The sequence below is a fragment of the Notolepis coatsorum genome (assembly GCF_963971535.1).
Source record: "Notolepis coatsorum genome assembly, chromosome: 16".
NCBI classification, from domain to species: domain Eukaryota; kingdom Metazoa; phylum Chordata; class Actinopteri; order Aulopiformes; family Paralepididae; genus Notolepis; species Notolepis coatsorum.
Genome location: NC_140180.1, coordinates 92205734 through 92226886, shown reverse-complemented (window position 1 = coordinate 92226886; position 21153 = coordinate 92205734). Strand labels below are relative to the sequence as shown.

The following is a 21153-nucleotide window of genomic DNA, read 5'->3' as shown; positions in this document are numbered from 1 at the left end:
GTTGTTGTTGCTGAACTGAGCTTGTTGTTGTTGCTGAACTGAGCTTGTTGTTGTTGCTGAACTGAGCTTGTTGTTGTTGTTGAACTGAGCTTGTTGTTGCTGAACTGAGCTTGTTGTTGTTGCTGAACTGAGCTTATTGTTGCTGAACTGAGCTTGTTGTTGCTGAACTGAGCGTGTTGTTGTTGCTGAACTGAGCTTGTTGTTGTTGCTGAACTGAGCTTGTTGTTGTTGTTGAACTGAGCTTGTTGTTGCTGAACTGAGCTTGTTGTTGCTGAACTGAGCTTGTTGTTGCTGAACTGAGCTTGTTGTTGTTGCTGAACTGAGCTTGTTGTTGTTGCTGAACTGAGCTTGTTGTTGCTGAACTGAGCTTGTTGTTGTTGCTGAACTGAGCTTGTTGTTGTTGCTGAACTGAGCTTGTTGTTGCTGAACTGAGCTTGTTGTTGTTGCTGAACTGAGCTTGTTGTTGTTGTTGAACTGAGCTTGTTGTTGCTGAACTGAGCTTGTTGTTGTTGAACTGAGCTTGTTGTTGTTACTGAACTGAGATTGTTGTTGTTGCTGAACTGAGCTTGTTGTTGTTGAACTGAGCTTGTTGTTGCTGTTGAACTGAGCTTGTTGTTGTTACTGAACTGAGCTTGTTGTTGTTACTGAACTGAGCTTGTTGTTGTTGCTGAACTGAGCTTGTTGTTGTTGAACTGAGCTTGTTGTTGCTGAACTGAGCTTGTTGTTGTTGTTGAACTGAGCGTGTTGTTGTTGCTGAACTGAGCTTGTTGTTGCTGAACTGAGCTTGTTGTTGTTGTTGAACTGAGCTTGTTGTTGTTGCTGAACTGAGCTTGTTGTTGTTGAACTGAGCTTGTTGTTGCTGAACTGAGCTTGTTGTTGTTGTTGAACTGAGCTTGTTGTTGCTGAACTGAGCTTGTTGTTGTTGAACTGAGCTTGTTGTTGTTGCTGAACTGAGCTTGTTGTTGCAGAACTGAGCTTGTTGTTGTTGTTGAACTGAGCTTGTTGTTGCTGAACTGAGCTTGTTGTTGTTGCTGAACTGAGCTTGTTGTTGCTGAACTGAGCTTGTTGTTGAACTGAGCTTGTTGTTGAACTGAGCTTGTTGTTGCTGAACTGAGCTTGTTGTTGCTGAACTGAGCTTGTTGTTGTTGAACTGAGCTTGCCCACCATGTTGTTGCTAGTCTTGTGTGGCCATACTTCTCTCCACACCATGTTAGCACTGTGGAGAGAGATCTCGCTGAACCCATTATCATTCCGCTATAAGGCGAAAAATACTCTGGCTTGTATGTATTTCTTTAACCAATCACAATCATCCTGGGCGTCGCTAAGCGACGGAGCCCTTGTTAAATAGGGTCGCAGATAGCGGAAGGGGAGGACAATTCCGACTGAAGTCGGCCAATGGCAGCTTATAGCCACAGTCTATATCCTGTGATTCAGACCATGTTGTTGATGAACCGATGCCAGTGTTTCCCATTAATTACCTAGACTGTGGCGGCCCGCCACATTAGTCCCGCCACAGTTTTATAATGAACCAAAAAAAATTATGTAATACAAAAATTATAATAATAAATAGAAATATCTTTTTTTAATATAAAGTTTGCCAATAGGGATGTATCAGTAGTATTGGCAGTGGTAGTAGTCGTAATAGTAATCCAGTATATATTTTTTATTTTCTAAAAAATAAACCAGTTCAACACAGGTTGCTTCATTCATTTGCTTCATTTCTTTGATGGCTCAAATGTATGCTCTAGTCCAGTGGTTCCAAAACCTCTCCTCGAGACACCCCAGCCGTTCCATGTATTTGTTCAATTCCACCACCACCTGATTCAACTAATAAAGGGCTAGTTAAGTAGAATCAGGTGAGCTGGTGGTGGAATTTAACAAATACATTGAACGGCTGGGGTGCTTCGAGGAGAGGATTGGGAAGCACTGCTCTAGTCGATTTTGTGTTTTGAGCACAAAGTTCATCATAGATCTAGCCGCTTTATTTTGCTCTCAAAGTGCATTTAACTTTAAAATGTACAAAAAAAAATTGTGTCATGTGGTCAGGCCTGTCACAAAAGTTACGTTATTGACTTATCGTACGATATATGGACATGAACTTGAGAAGGGGGGCTCAGGAAGCTCCACACTGCCCCTGCCACACACACACACACACACACACACACACACACACACACACACACACACACACACACACACACACACACACACACACACACACACACACACACACACACACACACACACACACACACACACACACACACACACACACACACACACACACACACACACACACACACACACACACACACACACACACACACACACACACACACACACACACACACACACACACACACACACACACACGTGAACCAGGGGAAGTGAAGATAACGTGTGTCACTCCAGGGAGGTTATTTTCCCCAACGACTGCATAATTCCAGCCAGAGAGGTTGAAAGAATAAACAGACTTGGTTTCAAAGCTGCATTTTGAGTTTACAGCCGAATGACAAGAGGGGAGCCCGTTAATGTGAATGAGACCGTACGTCAACTGGACGACCGTTTCATTCTCCTCCATTGAGCGAGTATCTTCACCCAAGTGCTGAAAAGCAGTCAGGAGAAGCTCAGTGGTTTGGGGTCAGACATCACTCAATGGAGTCCGGAGGGGATGATGAGACCCACCACGTGTGTCATAACTGCCTGCTCTGCCTCCATCGTCCGCACCCTTCAGTGGCTGCGTGTCTCTCGCCCTCATCAATCTCGTCTCTCTCATCTCCCCTTATGTTGCTTTCTACAAGAATCAGCTGTAGACGGCTTCACCGTGGCACTTGCCTACTCGAATGGGCAATAGTCTTGATAATGAACGAGCTCTGATCCGCGCCGGTTCCTCGACTGGGGATCATTTGGCACACGCTCAACTAATAGAAAGACACGCAACACCAGTGCAATATGTCAAAATATCATCTTAAAATAGATGACATGACCGCCTCTTTGTTTTAATGAACCGTTCCATTTCCACTCGCACGTTTTATCACATTTGTCGCAATTAATTTCTGGGATATTACATCATCCAACAAAGGTAGTTATCGTGGCAGGCCTAAACCACGTGGTCGTTAAAGTAATAAAACCTTTACTGTGTTGTGAAAATGTGTGCTGACATCTTTCAATTGGTTGTTATGACAGACAAGACAAGATAAGACAATACTAGATAATATAATATAAGACAACAAGATAACAAAGACAAAACAAGACAAGATTAGACACAATAAGATAATACAAGATAAGATAAGACAATACAAAACAAGACAATATGAGATAAGACAAGATAAAATAACATAAGATAAGACAAGATACGACAAGATACGATCATATAAGATAAGATAAGACAATACAATACAATACAAAACAAGTTACGATAAGATGAGACAAGCACATTCAACTATAACACTTTGACTATTTGTTGAAAATTTCCACCAAAGCTTAGATGGCCCTTGTATCATATGTCTACATTTCTATACTGACACATCTGACAGTTGTCACTGTAGCTACTACAGCTATATACACAATGAGCAACTTAGATATTAACTAACAAAGTACTAAAACTAACAACATCAATCTGCTGCAACACCTCATAAAGCAGTTCCACCTCTGCAGCCCTTAAAAGTGTTTCCCTTATAAGCCTGGGCCCTCATTTATCAACGTTGCGTACGCACAGATATGTGCGTAACCCGTGCGTACGATCATTTCTAAGCAAAGTGTGTGACTTATCAATTTGAACGTGTGCTTGACTTTGTGCGCATATTTGGCGCCCGGTGGTAGAATATTATTATTGCAACGCGGAAATAAGCTTCCGTGCATTACTTCCAACACTGGCGCGTGTTCTGTATGAACCGTAATTCATTATAGTTCATTGTAAAATAGCGACAGTAGTGTACTAACGGGCTCACGCTCAAACAAGAGGTTGGCCTGCTTGTTTGGCACGGGGGGCAGACGCAGAACACCCACCTCCAAACGCGATTAAATATTGTTTCAAATAAAAAGCAAAATACTATTATTTTGTGTGTCATGTTTCCAAATAAGATTGGTCACAACGAAATGCTTTCTACTTCAATTTGTTGGTTAGAATAGATGACCTCTGTTGAAACTTCACTGAGACTAAGACAGTCTATTTGTGAGCTCCCGCACAGACGTGGTGATAATAATAATAATAATAATAATAATAATAATAATAATAATAATAATAATAATAATAATAATAATAATAATAATAATAATAATAATAATAATAATAATAATAATAACAATAATAGCTTCATTTTATATAGCGCCTTTCAAGAGACCCAAGGTCGCTTTACATAGATAGGGGGGGGGGGGACATAACAAAGTAACAAACAGTGGACAGACACAACATATAAATATGATGATGGAATTCAAGTTCAAGTTTGTATTGATCACATATAAGCAGGCTACACATGGCGTAGGCTACATCATACATGGCAGTGAGATTCATTGTTCTTGTATATGCTCTTTTTGAGGAGAACTTTAATCCCTGGGTATTAATCGAACGAAACGGGAAAAGGCAGTCATATTCCAGCACGGTCTTTATTAGTGTTTGCGCTGCCCAGGCAGCAATGGTTAATAGATATCATATCCGATATCACCATGTACATGTCTCTGTCAGCCTGTCGCGTATTTCTCCCATAACACGCTTCGCTCAGCTTAGTCCACTTCTCCACATACGCTGTATTTGGGGGGCTTTGCCATTGTTGGGCGAGGTGGGTGGAATTTCGGGGCTGTGGGCAGAATACGGGTCATATGAACACCCACAATATAGTGTTCTTCCCCCTTCCTACTGTATAAGAAAGAATAAAAAACGCATTGCAACGAGAACAGAGGTTATTTGTTGAGTTTATGTGTATTACAAAACCCTTGCAATAAATGTGTCTTAAATGAATGAAAAGCATACATGCTCTGGCTCTGGATACAGGTAGCATGTATCGTGTGGGTGATATATGGCTTGTATTCTGCTTGCAGCTTCGAGGTTCCACTTATTTCGTTTTGCAATGTCAAAGCCTTTTGAATATAAGTCGGGCGTTCCCGTGTTTCTGCAGTCTATGCGCAAAATAATAACGAGTTGAGTTCTAACAAAGAACGTATTACATGCTGGGTAGGCTGATAGAGTAAACTGTAAATAAAATAGCCCATAACATTATAAAGGATAGGCTATATAGCAGGGGTTCCCTTTCTTCCCCAGAGCCCCACGATTCCCTGGAGACAAATATGATATAGGCTATACATGGGTCCGTCAGCGAGGAGATTTAGCCATTTGAGAATAGGCTATTATGGCCAAACGAGGGCCTATAGCCTATAAATATTATTAAATGTTTTCATAAGCGTAAGGTTTCAAGGACAACAGTTATATTAACGATCAAGTTAGTTTACTGTATGCAGGCTTCGCGGGGCTCCGTGTGACATGTCTGTGCCATGCTGCGTTATGTGCAAATTACTGTTGCATAATGTAGGCTATGCATATATAATTTATATAGGCTATACCTAATACCGACAACAAAATGGATTGTATGCCTCTACAAATCATATTATAACCGGTAGCCAATCGAACGGAACGAATAAAGGCAATCATATTCCAGCATGGTTATAATGACATTGACAGTTTGACACCAACGCCAAACAGTGGTCAACGGTCTTTATTAGTATTTTGCGCTGTCCAGGCAGAATTGCAGCAATGGTCTTACGGAGTCGTTGATATCTGACATCACTGTGTACAAGTCCGACAGCCTGTCGCGTATTTCTCCCATAACACGCGCTGTGTCTTCTTGGTTCGCCAGCGTGTTAAATGATTTGCTTAGACCTCCGTGAACAATCTCCCTCTCAGTGAGGTTTCTCAAGAGTTCGCTCGGGTTAGTCCATTATTTCACATCCCATGGGGGTGTTTCATTACCAAATATGGATAATCATGCACGAGCATTGACGGTAAGAACAAATGGTATTTATCAACACGGAGGAGCGTACGAACCGTGTACGCACGGTTGATAAATCCAGATTTTTCTGTGCGTACACACATTCTAAATTCTGTGCATAGGAACGGAAATAGAACACTTTCTACGCATTGTTGATAAATGAGGGCCCTGCCTGGTGACAGAGACAGCAAGCGTTCCCTTATAAGGCCGGTGACAGAGACAGCAAAGGGATTCAATGATTCTGGAAACAGGAAAAATGGAAGCTTGACTCTTTCCTTTGAAACTTCTGTTTTTACAAATGACAACAAACACCTTGCTCTATGTGCAAATCCTAAAAGCCTAAACATCAGACAAGTGAGACAGATGTGAAAGGAGGACAGGCAGAGAGGAGCAGATGGACAGACAAAGGGAAAGACTGTTGTGTCTGCTGTCTGTCTACGTTTGTTTTTGCTTTTAGAAGTACCGTAAATGTTTTCTTCTAACTGAAAGCATATTATTATACATACGTTTTTTACATAAAACTGATACATATAACATAGACAAACACGTACCTTTGACTCAGAATTGTCAGTTTTATTGTTTATAATTGAGAAGTATTATATTTAGATGTGTTGACATCGCATGACATACTTAGATAGAGTGAACTTAGAGATAGAGGTAAGACTGCTGAGACTTGACAAGTTCTACTAAGGTGAAATATCCCTTCAAGAGATATATTGTACTGCAGCATGACTTCACATGTACGTTTCATGACCTACACATGTTACAGGACTTCACCAAAGAAAGAGCTTTGACCGGAACCTCAAGCCTTCAATTTAACACTAGCACAGCCGACAAGGGGTCAAATGACCCCTAGGCATTTTCAATAAATGTATCCTCGTCACTCGGTCAAATTAGAACGTTATTCCACATATATATGGAATATATGTGGAAAGTCACAGCACTTTGCGAGCGTCTAGCGCAGGGGTGGCCAACCCATGGCTCGCAAGCCGCATGTGGCTCTTTGCCCGTCAATGTGTGGCTCTTCCATCCAAAAAATAATAATAAAGAATTATAATATTTGTATTTATTATTATTTTTTTTTTGTCACTCAAACCTGTGGTAAACCTCATATTTTTATATTAAGAGGTAATTATATAGTTTACACTGTTTATTTTTCTCATATTTCTCATATAAGCTGTGGGGTCATCTGACCCCTTCCGGCGGGAATCAGTGAAACTTTCTCCATGGCTGTTCTAGTGTTAAATGACAGCAAAATACTGCATCACCGGCACCACAGAACCAAAGAAAGGTGGCGAGCTGAGTGGGCGATCAGCTGAGGCCGCCTTTGAAATAAAAACAAACACATATTGTCCTCCTGTCATCAAGGAGAGGCTGGTAATTATAGTCCTTGAGATCTCTAGCTCGTTGAACAGACGATCTACTCCACTAATTAGCTGAATAATTCCAGTCAAGGGGGCTGTTCTCAGAAGGCTGATCGTGCAGCATCAAACAGCAACAACTCTAATCATGAGTTTCAGCTTGGGTAACTTTATTACGGTCAAAATGGAATCTGGTTGTTCTTAGGCACGTTTCAGCTTGGGTAACCTTATTATGGGCAAAGGGGAATCTGGTTGTTCTTAGGCACGTTTCAGCTTGGGTAACCTTATTATGGGCAAAAGTAGGGATGTTCGATATTGGATTTTTTAACAATATCCGATATTCTCCAACTCTCAATTTCCGATACCAACGGATACCCCCCCCCCCCCCCCCCCCCCCAAAAAAAAACCTAATAATTTCAGTAATTAACATTACATATCTCTTGTTTTGGAATTAACACAACATTATGCATACTTTTGACAATAAATAAAGTAAGAATTTGTTCTTACTTGCTTGCCTGGGAAAATAAAGGTTAAATAAATGTAAAAAAAACAAATAATAATTAAAAATTATAAATTTCTTTTTGAAAACGGATACCAATCATTTCCGATATTACATTGTAATGCCAATATCGGCCGATAATGCCAATATCGGCCGATATAATCGGTAGGCCGATAATATCGGACATCCCTAGTCAAAAGGTAATCAGGTTGTTATTAGGCAAGTTTCAGCTTAGGTAACTTTATTACAGTCAAAAGGGAATTCGGTTGTTCTTAGGCAAGTTTCAGTTTAGGTAACTTTATTACAGTCAAAACAGAATTTGGTTGTTCTTAGGCAAGTTTCAGCTTAAGTAACTTTATTATTATTTATTTGACGGCCAGGTAATCCCCCTCTCCCCCTCAGTCACAAATCACAAACGATTTTACCCCCACCTGACCTTCAACATCCACATAAAACACCTCTGCAAGACCTCATTCTATCACCTAAAAAATATATCAAAACTCCGTCCCACTCTAACCCTGTCAGATGCAGAGAAGCTTTTCCATGCCTTTATCTCCTCAAGACTGGACTACTGTAACGGACTCTTCATCAGGATTCCTGGCAAGAGCATCCAAAAGCTGCAATACATCCAGAACAGCGCTGCGAGGATCCTGATGAGCGTCCGTAAACACGATCACATAACCCCCATCCTCCACTCACTACATTGGCTCCCTGTCTCATCCCGGATCAATTACAAAATCCTGATGCTCACTCACCCATAACTGCATAAACGGACACGCACCCCTTTACCTTCAGGAACTCATCACTCCACTATCCTCCACCCGCACCCTCAGATCTACAGGTAGCCTGCTCCTTCAGGTCAAGCTTACTAAAAGCACGAGCAGTGAACTCCAAGCCCACGTGACTGAACTCAAACTAGAAAGAAACAGACTAAGAAACGACGTAAACTCCATGATAAAAACTGCAAAAAAGAATTTCATCAATGACAAAACTGAGGAAAACAAAAACAAACCACGTGAACTTTGGAAATTACTCAATAATCAACTAGGATGCAGTAAAAAACTTAAAACCAGATTCTCAAACATAAACATAAAAACGGACAACACGCGCATCACAGACAAGCTGGATGTAGCCAATTACTTAAACATTTTCTTCACAAACATAGCCACAACACTGGTAAACAAACTACCCTCCCACTCAGGGCAGTATGGGGTAGAACACATAGTAGCTTACTACAAAAACCTAGGGGTCCGCAAGGACGACTTCAAGCTGGAAATGGTAACAACAGATGAGGTACTCAATAAACTGAGCGCCCTCCAACCTAACAAGGCCACTGGCCACGACAACATCCCTTCCAAATTCCTCAGAGACTCAGCAGCCGCCATCACCCCAATCATCACACACATAATAAACCTCTCCATAAAACAGGGACACGTCCCCAAGGACTTCAAAATTGCGAGGGTGACCCCTCTGCACAAAAAGGGCAGCAAATTAGACCCAGGCAACTACCGCCCTGTTTCTATTCTCACCTCCATCTCGAAAGTCATGGAAAAAATTGTCTACGAACAGGTCGAAAAGTACCTAGCGGAAAAAAATCTAATCTACGAATTCCAATCTGGCTTCAGAACATCCCACTCCACTGACACATGCCTTCTCTATTTGAATGACCACATCAAACAAGAGGTGGATGCAGGCAAATACTGCGGCATGGTCATGCTGGACCTACAAAAGGCCTTTGACACGGTCAATCACTCCATTCTGATTGACATGCTAAAAGCAATTGGTTTTGATAGTCTATCAGTGAGCTGGATGCAATCCTACCTTGAGGGGAGGGAACAGATGGTGGAGGTAAACGGTACCCTATCCCCCCCCCCTCACAGTGAGCTGTGGTGTTCCACAAGGAAGCATACTAGGACCGCTACTGTTCCTAATTTATGCAAATGACATGTCGTCAGCTTGTGACTGCAACTTGTTCCTGTTTGCGGACGACTCAGCCCTGCTGGTCTCTGACAAGAACAAGTTACAGGTTGAAAAAACCCTCAGCTCGGAACTAGGCAGAATCTGCATATGGCTCGCTGATAACAAACTATCATTACACATGGGCAAAACAGAGTCCATTCTCTTCGGTTCAAATAACAAACTCAGCAAGACCGACGGCTTCTCAGTTACAGTGGGTGACAATATTGTCACAAGGAAAGATGAAATTACCTACCTGGGTTCCATCCTAGAGGCTAATCTCTCCTGTGACAAAATGGCATCCAATGTAATAAAAAAAGTCAACCAACGAACTCGATTCTTGTACCGGATCTCCTCTCTGGTAAACAAGAATACCCTGAAGACTCTGGCAGGAGCACTCATTCAGGGGTACTACGACTATGCTTGCACCTCATGGTACCAAAGCACCTCAAAGGCGCTAAAAACAAAATTACAAACATCTCAAAACAAACTGGTCAGACTACTGCTTGACCTTACTCCTAAAACCCACCTCACCCCTGCCCACTTTGACAACCTAGGATGGCTTAGAGTAGACGACAGAGTACAGCAACTTGCAATGGGCCTGGTCTACAAGATACACTACACGACCAAGGTACCCATGTACATGTCAAAATACTTCCCAAAGGTCAGTGAATACCACGATCACAACACCAGAGGGAGCTCCACAAATCATGTTAAACCCAGATTCGGCTCAAATAAGGGACTAAACACGTTTCGCAATTATGCCACATCAATGTGGAACGCCCTACCCAAAGCTGTAAAGGAATGTGGATCACTACCCACTTTCAAAACCTCTCTCAAGGGACACCTACGGGAGACTGCAATTCAACACTGGCCCCTGTAAATATCCTAACCCAACCCCCTCCAATGTACAGTAATTTACCTAGTATGGTTTTGTCAATAGTCCAATGTACAATTTTGTTTGTTTGTACAGTGTCCCCCCCCCCCCTCAATGTACAGTTTTGCTTGTATATACAGTGTGCCCCCCCCCCCCCCCCCCAACCACCTCCAATGTAGATTACCCAGTATGGTTGTCAATATCCCAGTGTACCCAACCCCCCCCCCCCACCCAACCTCCTCCAATGTACAGTTTCTACGTCAAATGTATATACTCCCTTTTCCTGACTCCTTCTGTATCACAAACAGTACTGTATTTGCAAATCTGGTATGTCATAAATGTATAGATGTAGCAGTACTGACTATCTGTATGTCATGTATGTCATATATGTCCTGATGAATTGAAAATGGGGGACCCTGATGTAAACAAGACGAAAGTCTTTCTCTGGTCTGCATCCCCTTAACAATTGTGTGTATTGAGCTGTACTGTATTGTACCCATTCTGCAATCTGTTAATAAAGTTTTCAATCAATTCAATCAGTCCCCAATACCCGGCTCTGCACCATGGGTGACCGAGCCTTCTGCACGGCTGCACCACGCCTGTGGAACAGCCTCCCCATCCAGCTGAGGGCACCACAGAGCCTGGACTCTTTTAAAGCAGGCCTGAAAACCTACCTGTTCAAAAAGGCCTTTGACTGTTAGCTTTTTATTTTTATTTTCTTGTGCTGTTGTTTAAAAAAAATTGTTTATACTATGTTTTTAATTAACTATGTTCTATTTCTATCTTATTTTTATTCTGTATTTTATTTTATTTGTTTTACTAATAACTTTTATTTTTTAACTATGTTTTAACCCTGTAGTGTAGCACTTTGGGATCCCAGCGAACAAAAAGTGCATTACAAATTCAATCTATTATTATTATTATTATTATTATTATTATTATTATTATTATTATTATTATTATTATTATTATTATTATTATTATTATTTTATTATTATTATTATTATTATTATTATTATTATTATTATTATTATTATTATTATTATTATTATTATTACTACAGTCAAATGGGAATTTGGTTGTTCTTAGGCAAGTTTTAGCTTAGGTAACTATTACAGTCAACAGGGAATCTAGTTGTTCAAGTTTCAGCTCTATATAATAATAATAATTCATTACATTTATATAGTGCTTTTCTCAGACTCAAAGTGCTCCCCACAATGTAGGGTTGCCTCCTTCACCACCACTGGTAGCCCCCGACCTTGGGCTACGCAGGCTCAATGGCTGCCATACACTGGCACCAGGCACAGATCACACTACACAGTGGCTGAGCGGCTCAGGAAACGAGGATTGATATGAATTATATCTTCATAGTTGTTACTAGGCGGCTTAAGGTTACCTCAAAATAAAAATGAGCTAAATTTTAGATAAGGTTTCAGCACCATGGAGAGTGCAGTGGGCTACTGGCAACCGGGTCACTCTTCGGCCGACTTCAATATTTGATATTTGCCACTTAAACTTTAGGATTTGGAGCTCGATCTCCTTCAGTAGCCCCCCCCCCCCCCCCCCTCCCAACTTCCCTTTCACGGCATATAGAGCGCAGCTGCGGCGCTGAGACCAGTGAAACTGAAAGTGTAGGGTTGCAGATAATCTGCAACAACACAGCTTGCAGTAGCTCCTTGGAGAGAGGAGGCAGTAGCAAGCAGGGAGACGCTGGCGTGTGGGCTGCTGACGGTTTTGACAAATTCATGTGTTTAGTAATTCAATGCTAGAATGAACGATAGTCTATTATAGACACCAGAAAGAGGATCAATCATATCCACACCGGTGCTAAAAACCAACGATCAGAGGTAGAGACTGGAAATCCACCCCCCCCCAGCAAATCACACCCCGATGTTATGCATGAATATGAAATATAATTTTGACCATGTGACACAAAACTCAATATAACCAGTGGGATCAATGCTAGAGTGAGAGAAGTTCAGAGGGTGGGGAGACATGTTTATGGCTGAGCCTCCACGTGTCATTCTGTGCTGGGAGTTGGAAGATGGAAGTTACTCGCGTGGACACTTATTAGGGTCGGTGGGCAAAGTGTATTTCCCCGTGTATTTTATTGTCTTTTAAGAGCAACTCGCCGGTATCGGTAGAACTCTCCGACGGGGCTGCGGCTGATTAAGACTATCGATCCTCCCGCTATTCTCTGCCATCTCGAGCGCCTCCAGACGGGGCCGGCTGAGCCAGTGTGTCCTCCCCCCTCGACGATCACAGAGTGGGGTGTGTTTTGACGAGACGACGCGTGGCTCCCGGGCCGAGCGTGGTGATGGACCTTTCACTCTAAACGGCTATAATAACAAGAAGACACATTAACATAATGTTCATCTTGGGGCAGGTGGCATGTTGCTGAGGCCATCTCAGGGTTGTTCTACAGCAGATACAGTATTATTTACTCTGGTCATTATAGGGGTGACAGTGGCTCAGGAGGTAGAGCAGTCATCTGGTAATCAGGTTCCCGGTTCGATTACGGTTCCTTCCAACAGCGTGCCCCCTTGAGCAAGACACATAAGCCCTAACTGCACCCAATGAGACAGTTGTCACCTCGCATTGGTTGCCTCCGCCGTCGGTGTGTGAATGGGTGAATGTGAGGCACTGTATAATAGCAGTCCATTGTAGACATTAACTTTCTTAATTTCTACAATAATGGCCAGGGTGAGATTAGATTTCATTTTGATTGAATCGCTGATTACCTTTTATTTAACGAGTCTCGGCTGAAACCTGCTCCTAACGACTGTGACTGTGTAATACATGGACGTGGGCAGATTGATTGTGGTGCTGCCGGTAGAAAGCACACACCGGCACGTCTCTTCCTCCACAGCTTCCTTGCTGTCCACAATAATGTCCTGACTCTAAAGCCAGTTGGCATTGACACATCTTGCAGACGTGTCGACTCTCAGAAGACATCGAAAGGATTTATAGACCTGTTCCCTGTCCACGTCAGACTCAGTGTGTGGCACGCGCGCATCAAGGGGGCAAAAGGAACGTAATCCTGGTCAGAACAACGGGGCAGACTACAATATATTTGCATTTGTTAGCCATGCTAGGGATCTAAAAACAATCAATCCGTGCCAAAGCTAGATGTGTAAAAGGTGAAAGACTCACACTCACAGCAGTGCTGATTTGGCAAAATTACATCAAGCCGTTTTCGTTTGAAACTACTTTTAGTCAGGGGAGTGTCATGGTTTCTCCATAGAGCCCCGTCGTACTTTTTTAGCGCAGCAGCTTGCGCAGGTAGGGGGCAGCTTAGTCACGTGACTCAGTTGGTATTGCTGACACGGTATGTTTGTATACAGCTATATCCCTATAGTATAATATATATTGGTGACCATAACGGTATCGGTCCGATGAGCAAAACTGGGCAGATATGTATCGGCAAATGTATATCGGCTGGTGATAGTGATTTATTTATTGACTGCATCAGTCCAATGAGCAAACCTGGGCCGCTGTGAGCATCTGATGGTTATTTCTCTACCTAGCTGCCATTGTGTGTGTGTGTTTTTGTTTGGGTGACGTCACTTGCATGTAACAATGACGCAGCACAGGATTGTGGGCTAACATTGTTTCGGTATGTACAAAATTGGATTATCATAGAAATTGTATTCCATATAAATCGTTATTTATATAGATCATATTGACATCGGTAATATCAGTTATTGGCCATAACAGAAATCTTAATATGAGGTATCGGCCAAAACGTTCATATCCCTACTTGTAAACAAAGGAACTCCTCATTGTAGGATAACTTGACGGAAGCAGAGAGAGAGAGAGAGAGAGGCTTTGAAAGACTTCAGGCCATCAGACAAGGATCTCATTATAGAGAGGCAGATAAAGGAGCTGCGCTACAAGATGTGTCTGATTACAAAACAACAGATGGAGAGACAACTCAAAGTACCTAAAGCTGGACCAACATGAGGTTCACCAATTGATGGCAACACCTCCGGCGACACTTTGATGTTCAACCATAAATTAGAGTGAAGGCTACGTTTCCCATAAAACCCGTCGCTTGCTGTTGCAAAGGAGACGTTGCTGTTTGTTCCTGCCACCGGTTACCGTCGGTAGTGTGATAGTAAAGGGTTAACCTTATGTAGTGTGGCAGTGAAAGAGTTAACATTCTGTGTATTGTCGCAGTGAAAGGGTTAACCGCTTGGTAGTGCAGCAGTGAAAGGGTTAAGAGAGGGTCAATACTCCCTTCAGACCGTGAATGTGGAGTTATTTTTGTTGATGGAAGCTAATTTGGTTTGGAAAGGTTTCCTTTGTGCCTTAATGCCGTTCAGCAGAACTCAAGTGGATCCGACCCGGTGGCACACGATATTAATACAGAACAGAGGTTCTGAACGGACTCGTCGCAGTTTTGTCAAATTATCTTTCATTCTCGCCATGTTTCTGATTCGTCATGTTCCCGTGGTAATCCTGCCCAGGTATGGACAATGAATTGACAATACTATTGATGTAGAAATCATACTAGTATTGCCTTTAACCTATATATCTCCTGTCATTGATCTCAATACAGTGTCAGCTCACCAGCAGTTGGGCAGGTTGAGAGTGATGCTGGCTCCTATATGCTCTCCAAAGCAGATGTAGCCGATGGTCCCCAAGCTGATGTACAGGATGGTGACGATGCCCATACCAGAGTACAACACCACGCTGAACCTCTGAGGCTGCTGCATCTTATTCTCCAGCGGTAGGACCTGACGAGCAGAGAGGGAGATAGTTAGGTAGGTAGGTAGGTAGGTAGGTAGGTAGGTAGGTAGGTAGGTAGGTAGGTAGGTAGGTAGGTAGGTAGGTAGGTAGGTAGGTAGGTAGGTAGGTAGGTAGGTAGGTAGGTAGGTAGGTAGGTAGGTAGGTAGGTATGTAGGTTGATAGATAGATAGATAGATAGATAGATAGATAGATAGATAGATAGATAGATAGATAGATAGATAGATAGATAGATAGATAGATAGATAGATAGATAGATAGTTAGGTAACGTCACGGTGACCAATTGCAGCCACTCTTATTGTCTGGGACCAAATACAGCCGCGCCCCACTCCCAGTAAAAACTGAGAATCTCTAGAATGGGTTTGGGGTGACGCTGTATACGGAAGTGGCTCTCAAGGTGACGATTAGACAACACTTTCTGTTGTCAGTAGATGGCAGCATTGGTTTAAAATTAAAAGGTGAAAATGTTGAAAACTACAACACTGCATTTCCCAAGAGCGTTAGAACAGGTCGCAGGTCACTGGGATGTGTCTATATTCTTCGACGTGATCTGAACAGCGGTAAACTATTACTGCGACCTCGGTATAGCGACCGCGAATGGTAAACTAATTATCTTAACAGAAGTGCGCTGGTAGCGTTACATATGTTGTCTAAAGGGGGACATATGGTACAATTTAAGATTCTAATGATAATCGGCATATAAAGGACAACATAGAAGAGCATCGTTAATTTGTAAGAAACCTCAATGAAAACAGCGCAGGGTGCTATTGTTATGAAAATGTGATAGAATCCTATAAAAATGTGGACGCATTTGGTTTACGTTCCGTTAGGTAAGTAGGTAGATAGATAGGTGGGTAGGTGGGTAGGTATAGATAAAGATAGATAGATATAGATCAAAACATCACCAAAACTTTAAATTATTATATATACAGTGTTAGTTGATTAGTATAACACGATTAGTATGTTTCCCTCGATTTAGTACATGAATATGAGTAGTCAATGCAATGGGGACGAAGGAACATTTATGCACATGTATTGGGACTGCCCACCAGTTAAGGCATTCTGGAAAGATGTGTCCCAACAATTATCAACACTCGTATTTTGGAATATACCTGTACACCCCGCGGTATTACTATTGAATGATGTTTTTGAGTTTGCAGTGAATCCACAACTAAAAAGATTGGTTTTATCGGGTATCACAGTAGCTAAAAAACTGATCGCATCACGTTGGTTTCAACCGGAAAAAATGTGCCGAAAAGTGTGGTTTCTTACATATCTTGATGTGATATATCAAGAAATATCTACAGCAAGAATTCTGGGGCTCAATGAATCCAAAATGTCAATGTGGTTAGAAGTGGTGGAGAGAATAAAAGCTAGCTTATAATGGTAGTGTCTGGTTAGGAGTGAGGGATAATGGAGGTACTATCCAAGAGGGGGTCTGGGAGGGGGGGGTTTGAGCTGGAGCATATGTGTGTAGGGTTTTAGAAAATAGGTATTAGGGGTATATTATATACTAACATTTATATAATTGTAATTTCGCTGGATATACACTGTATACGGCTAAAATGTTATTATAGACTATTTTTGTTTTATCCTGTTTCTGTACTTGCATATATTATAACCACCTTTACTGAAAGTTTCATTATGCATTGTGTGTTGAGTACTGACTTTTAATAATTTTTTGTTTTGCAATAATAAAAAAAATATAAAAAAAAAAAAAGAGTAGTCAATGCTCAATCAATGCAATACAGTAAGGCAGTGGTGTGGTTTTGATATAATACAGTAGGGCACTGGTATGGTTTTGATCCAATGCGCTAGGACAGTGGTATGGTTTTGATACAATACGCTAGGGCAGTGGTATGGTTTTGATATAATACACTAGGACAGTGGTATGGTGTTGATATAATACACTAGGACAGTGGTATGGTGTTGATATAATACACTAGGACAGTGGTATGGTTTTGATATAATACACTAGGGCAGTGGTATGGTTTTGATATAATACACTAGGACAGTGGTATGGTTTTGATCCAATGCGCTAGGGCAGTGGTATGGTTTTGATCCAATACGCTAGGGCAGTGGTATGGTGTTGATATAATACACTAGGGCAGTGGTATGGTTTTGATCCAATACGCTAGGACAGTGGTATGGTTTTGATATAATACGCTAGGACAGTGGTATGGTTTTGATATAATACACTAGGACAGTGGTATGGTGTTGATATAATACACTAGGACAGTGGTATGGTGTTGATATAATACACTAGGGCAGTGGTATGGTTTTGATCCAATGCGCTAGGACAGTGGTATGGTTTTGATATAATACACTAGGACAGTGGTATGGTTTTGATCCAATGCGCTAGGGCAGTGGTATGGTTTTGATATAATACAGTAGGGCAGTGGTATGGTTTTGATATAATACACTAGGACAGTGGTATGGTTTTGATCCAATGCGCTAGGGCAGTGGTATGGTTTTGATCCAATGCGCTAGGACAGTGGTATGGTTTTGATATAATACACTAGGACAGTGGTATGGTTTTGATATAATACACTAGGACAGTGGTATGGTTTTGATCCAATACAGAAGGGCAGTGGTATGGTTTTGATATAATACAGAAGGGCAGTGGTATGGTTTTGATCCAATGCGCTAGGACAGTGGTATGGTTTTGATCCAATGCGCTAGGGCAGTGGTATGGTTTTGATCCAATGCGCTAGGACAGTGGTATGGTTTTGATACAATACAGAAGGACAGTGGTATGGTTTTGATCCAATGCGCTAGGGCAGTGGTATGGTTTTGATACAATACGCTAGGACAGTGGTATGGTTTTGATCCAATGCGCTAGGGCAGTGGTATGGTGTTGATACAATGCGCTAGGGCAGTGGTATGGTGTTGATACAATGCGCTAGGGCAGTGGTATGGTTTTGATCCAATACGCTAGGGCAGTGGTATGGTGTTGCCAAAGACAGAAGGGTAGTGGCTAGAAGGCATCCGCATTACAGCAGGCTGCCTGTGACCACAAAAGAGAGCTATGTGCGTGTTGCATTGTGGACTAGAAAAAAACCTAAATGACGTCTCAGCAGCTTTACGAATGTCTGCCATGTTACCTATATGCACATCATGACAAAGAATAATTTTACTTAGGGATGCACCGAATATTCGGCCACCGAAAATTATCGGCCGAAAATGGTTAAAAAGGGCACTTTCGGCTTTCGGCCGAAAGGGTTTTAGCTAGGGATGTCCCGATCAAATTTTTGCTCCCGATCCGATCCCGATCATGTGATTTTGAGTATCTACCGATACCGATCTTTCCCGATCGGATAAAAAAATTATATATATATATATATTTATAAAAAAAAAAAAATTGTATCCCAATTTCTCACATTACATTCACCCTGAATGTTGACGTTATCCAGGTGAAAAGTTAACTTAATTCAAGCGAGGCATTGCAATCCTTGACATAAATCATTTGATGTATAATTAAATCAAAGGAAATGCGTTTGGGTCTGAGAGTGTGGCTGGTCTGCCGTTCTGCAGCTGGATACTATTGGTTTGTTTTGGCAAAATTCTTCTGCTCTGTGTGACAATAAATAAATGATGATATGCAATTAAAAACCAAAACTAAGGCCTCAGTATGAGTTTAAGACGTGAACATGGTCATGTTTGTTGAATAAAAAAAAAAAGCAAAAAAAAAAGAAGGAAAAAAAATCCCGATTTTTTTTCTTCTTTTTTTTCCCGATATTCGGAAAATCACGTGATCGGCCCCGATCCCGATCACGTGATCGGATTGGGACATCCCTAGTTTTAGCACCGAAAAAATATCACAAATGTCAAAGAACAGGGTTACGTTCGTAACGTACCTAACGTGTTGTTGTGATGATGTAATCAAAACGCGGCTTCAGTCATTACATGCGCAACGTGAGCTCTTCAGTCCTGCGTTCTGCAGCCTGTGATAACTCCTCTTGGGACTTGGGGTCCAATAAATGCGTCTTTAACATGCTTTATATCCTCGCCATTACTACAGTATATGCCCGTCGCGGTTAAAAACCTTTTTAACTAACGTTAGCGTTAAGCTAGCTAACAACGCTTCCATTCCTTTCACCAGTCTCTCTTAAGCTACGTCATCCCCCGCTAAGAGTCACGGGAGATGTAGTAAATACAACAGTCCTTCCATGTAGGCTAGAACGCCGTGAATTATGACAGTAGTTCAAGTTTCTTTATTAGTTGTCATACAAGTACTTTTATATAAAATGCTTACTGTAGCCACTACAGTAACATCATTAAGTCTGCTATAAGCTATTCTCCCTCTCGTGTGTGCAGATCTTTATGCAGTTTTAAAGCACCTTGGCTTTGTTCTGAATGCACTTTGTTGTAGTTATCCTATAGAGAAAAGAAAATGCACTTGACTTTCTTTAATGCACATTTTGTTGTATGCAAAGAGAAAATGTTTAAATTGTACAATCTTTCTGCAGTCAGTCTGGAATTAATGTATGCATTCAAAAGTGCTGAATAAATGTTTTATGGACCCATAATAGTGATTATTAATATTATTTAAGTTAAGTTTTGGCATAATCATGTCTTTTGTCATAATCAGGTAGCTGAACAAAAATAAATATATTATATATATATATTTCTATTAATCATTTTCGGCCTTTCGGCATTCGGTTTTCGGCCAACTGCTTCCTATTTTCGGTATCGGTTTTCGGCCAAGAATTTCGGTGCATCCCTAATTTTACTATTAAGTTACTTATTAAGTCAGGGAACTAACATAGTAGGATTTGTTTATTCCATCTGTTTGCTATCTGTTTAACCTGTTCTGTTAAATCTGCCTAAAAGTACATACCCAATAAATGGAAGATTGTTCACTTTGCATGTTCCTGGTATCTAGGGACATCTATGTCATATTGTGTCTGTTACTATGCTCAAGTAAAATGTAATAAGCCAAAGGAAAATATAAATAATTATTTCCATCTTTGACGGTGAATAAAAAATTCCGATGCAATGTGCAGATATTTTTTACAAGCTCATATTTAGCTAATAACACTTAAAACCATTGCTAAACAAACGTAGTGCTGAAAATATACACTTTGACAGCTGTTAGGGTTAGGGTCTTTACTCTTGGCTACATTTGAAAAAGAAACACAACATCACTTAATACGGACTGTATTGATCCATTTGTGATGTGAACTGGGCCGATCAGGGCTTAAGAGGTTAAGGGGTGAAGGCACACTCGCTGTTGGATGCTTCGATCGTCCACTAATCATTCCCTACTGTGCCCTTGAGCACGGCAAACCCTGCATGTGAACGTGCAAACGGAGGTCGAGTGGATAGGGCGAGGGTGGAGTGGGTGGAATGAGGTCGAACCTATTATGTTTGGGTAAGTCGCCTAGGGAGAGAGCAAAATAGGCAAACAAGTTTATAGATAGATAACAACAGTTAAAGGCCAAATCCAGAATCTTTTTGACCATACAATTTGATTATATTCACATTTATTCTGAAAGAGTTTGATGTGTATGTGTGATGTGGAAAAGATGCCATTTCTAAATATAGGTGTTTTAAAAATAAATACATAAATAAAAAAAGAAATAAAATAAAAATGTAGGTCTGTTTTACTCCAGTGTCTACAAATATTACAGCCGCAAAATACAACTTGTATGTATGTATCGTGTACCGCTAGGCCTTTTATTATTTGCGATTGGATCATGGATCATGGACCTTCCATCTTCATTGCA

The 21153-nt window shown here is 41.3% G+C and overlaps 1 protein-coding gene across 1 annotated transcript in view; it reads right to left on the bottom strand.

The window, feature by feature from the left end:
- The window catches only part of slc36a1 (solute carrier family 36 member 1), a 181519-nt gene that overhangs the window by 98583 nt on the left and 61783 nt on the right, over positions 1-21153 (bottom strand). Inside the window, 1 exon segment of the mRNA XM_084331234.1 lies at positions 15247-15413. Within this exon segment, the coding sequence (XP_084187360.1) occupies positions 15247-15413 (167 nt within the window).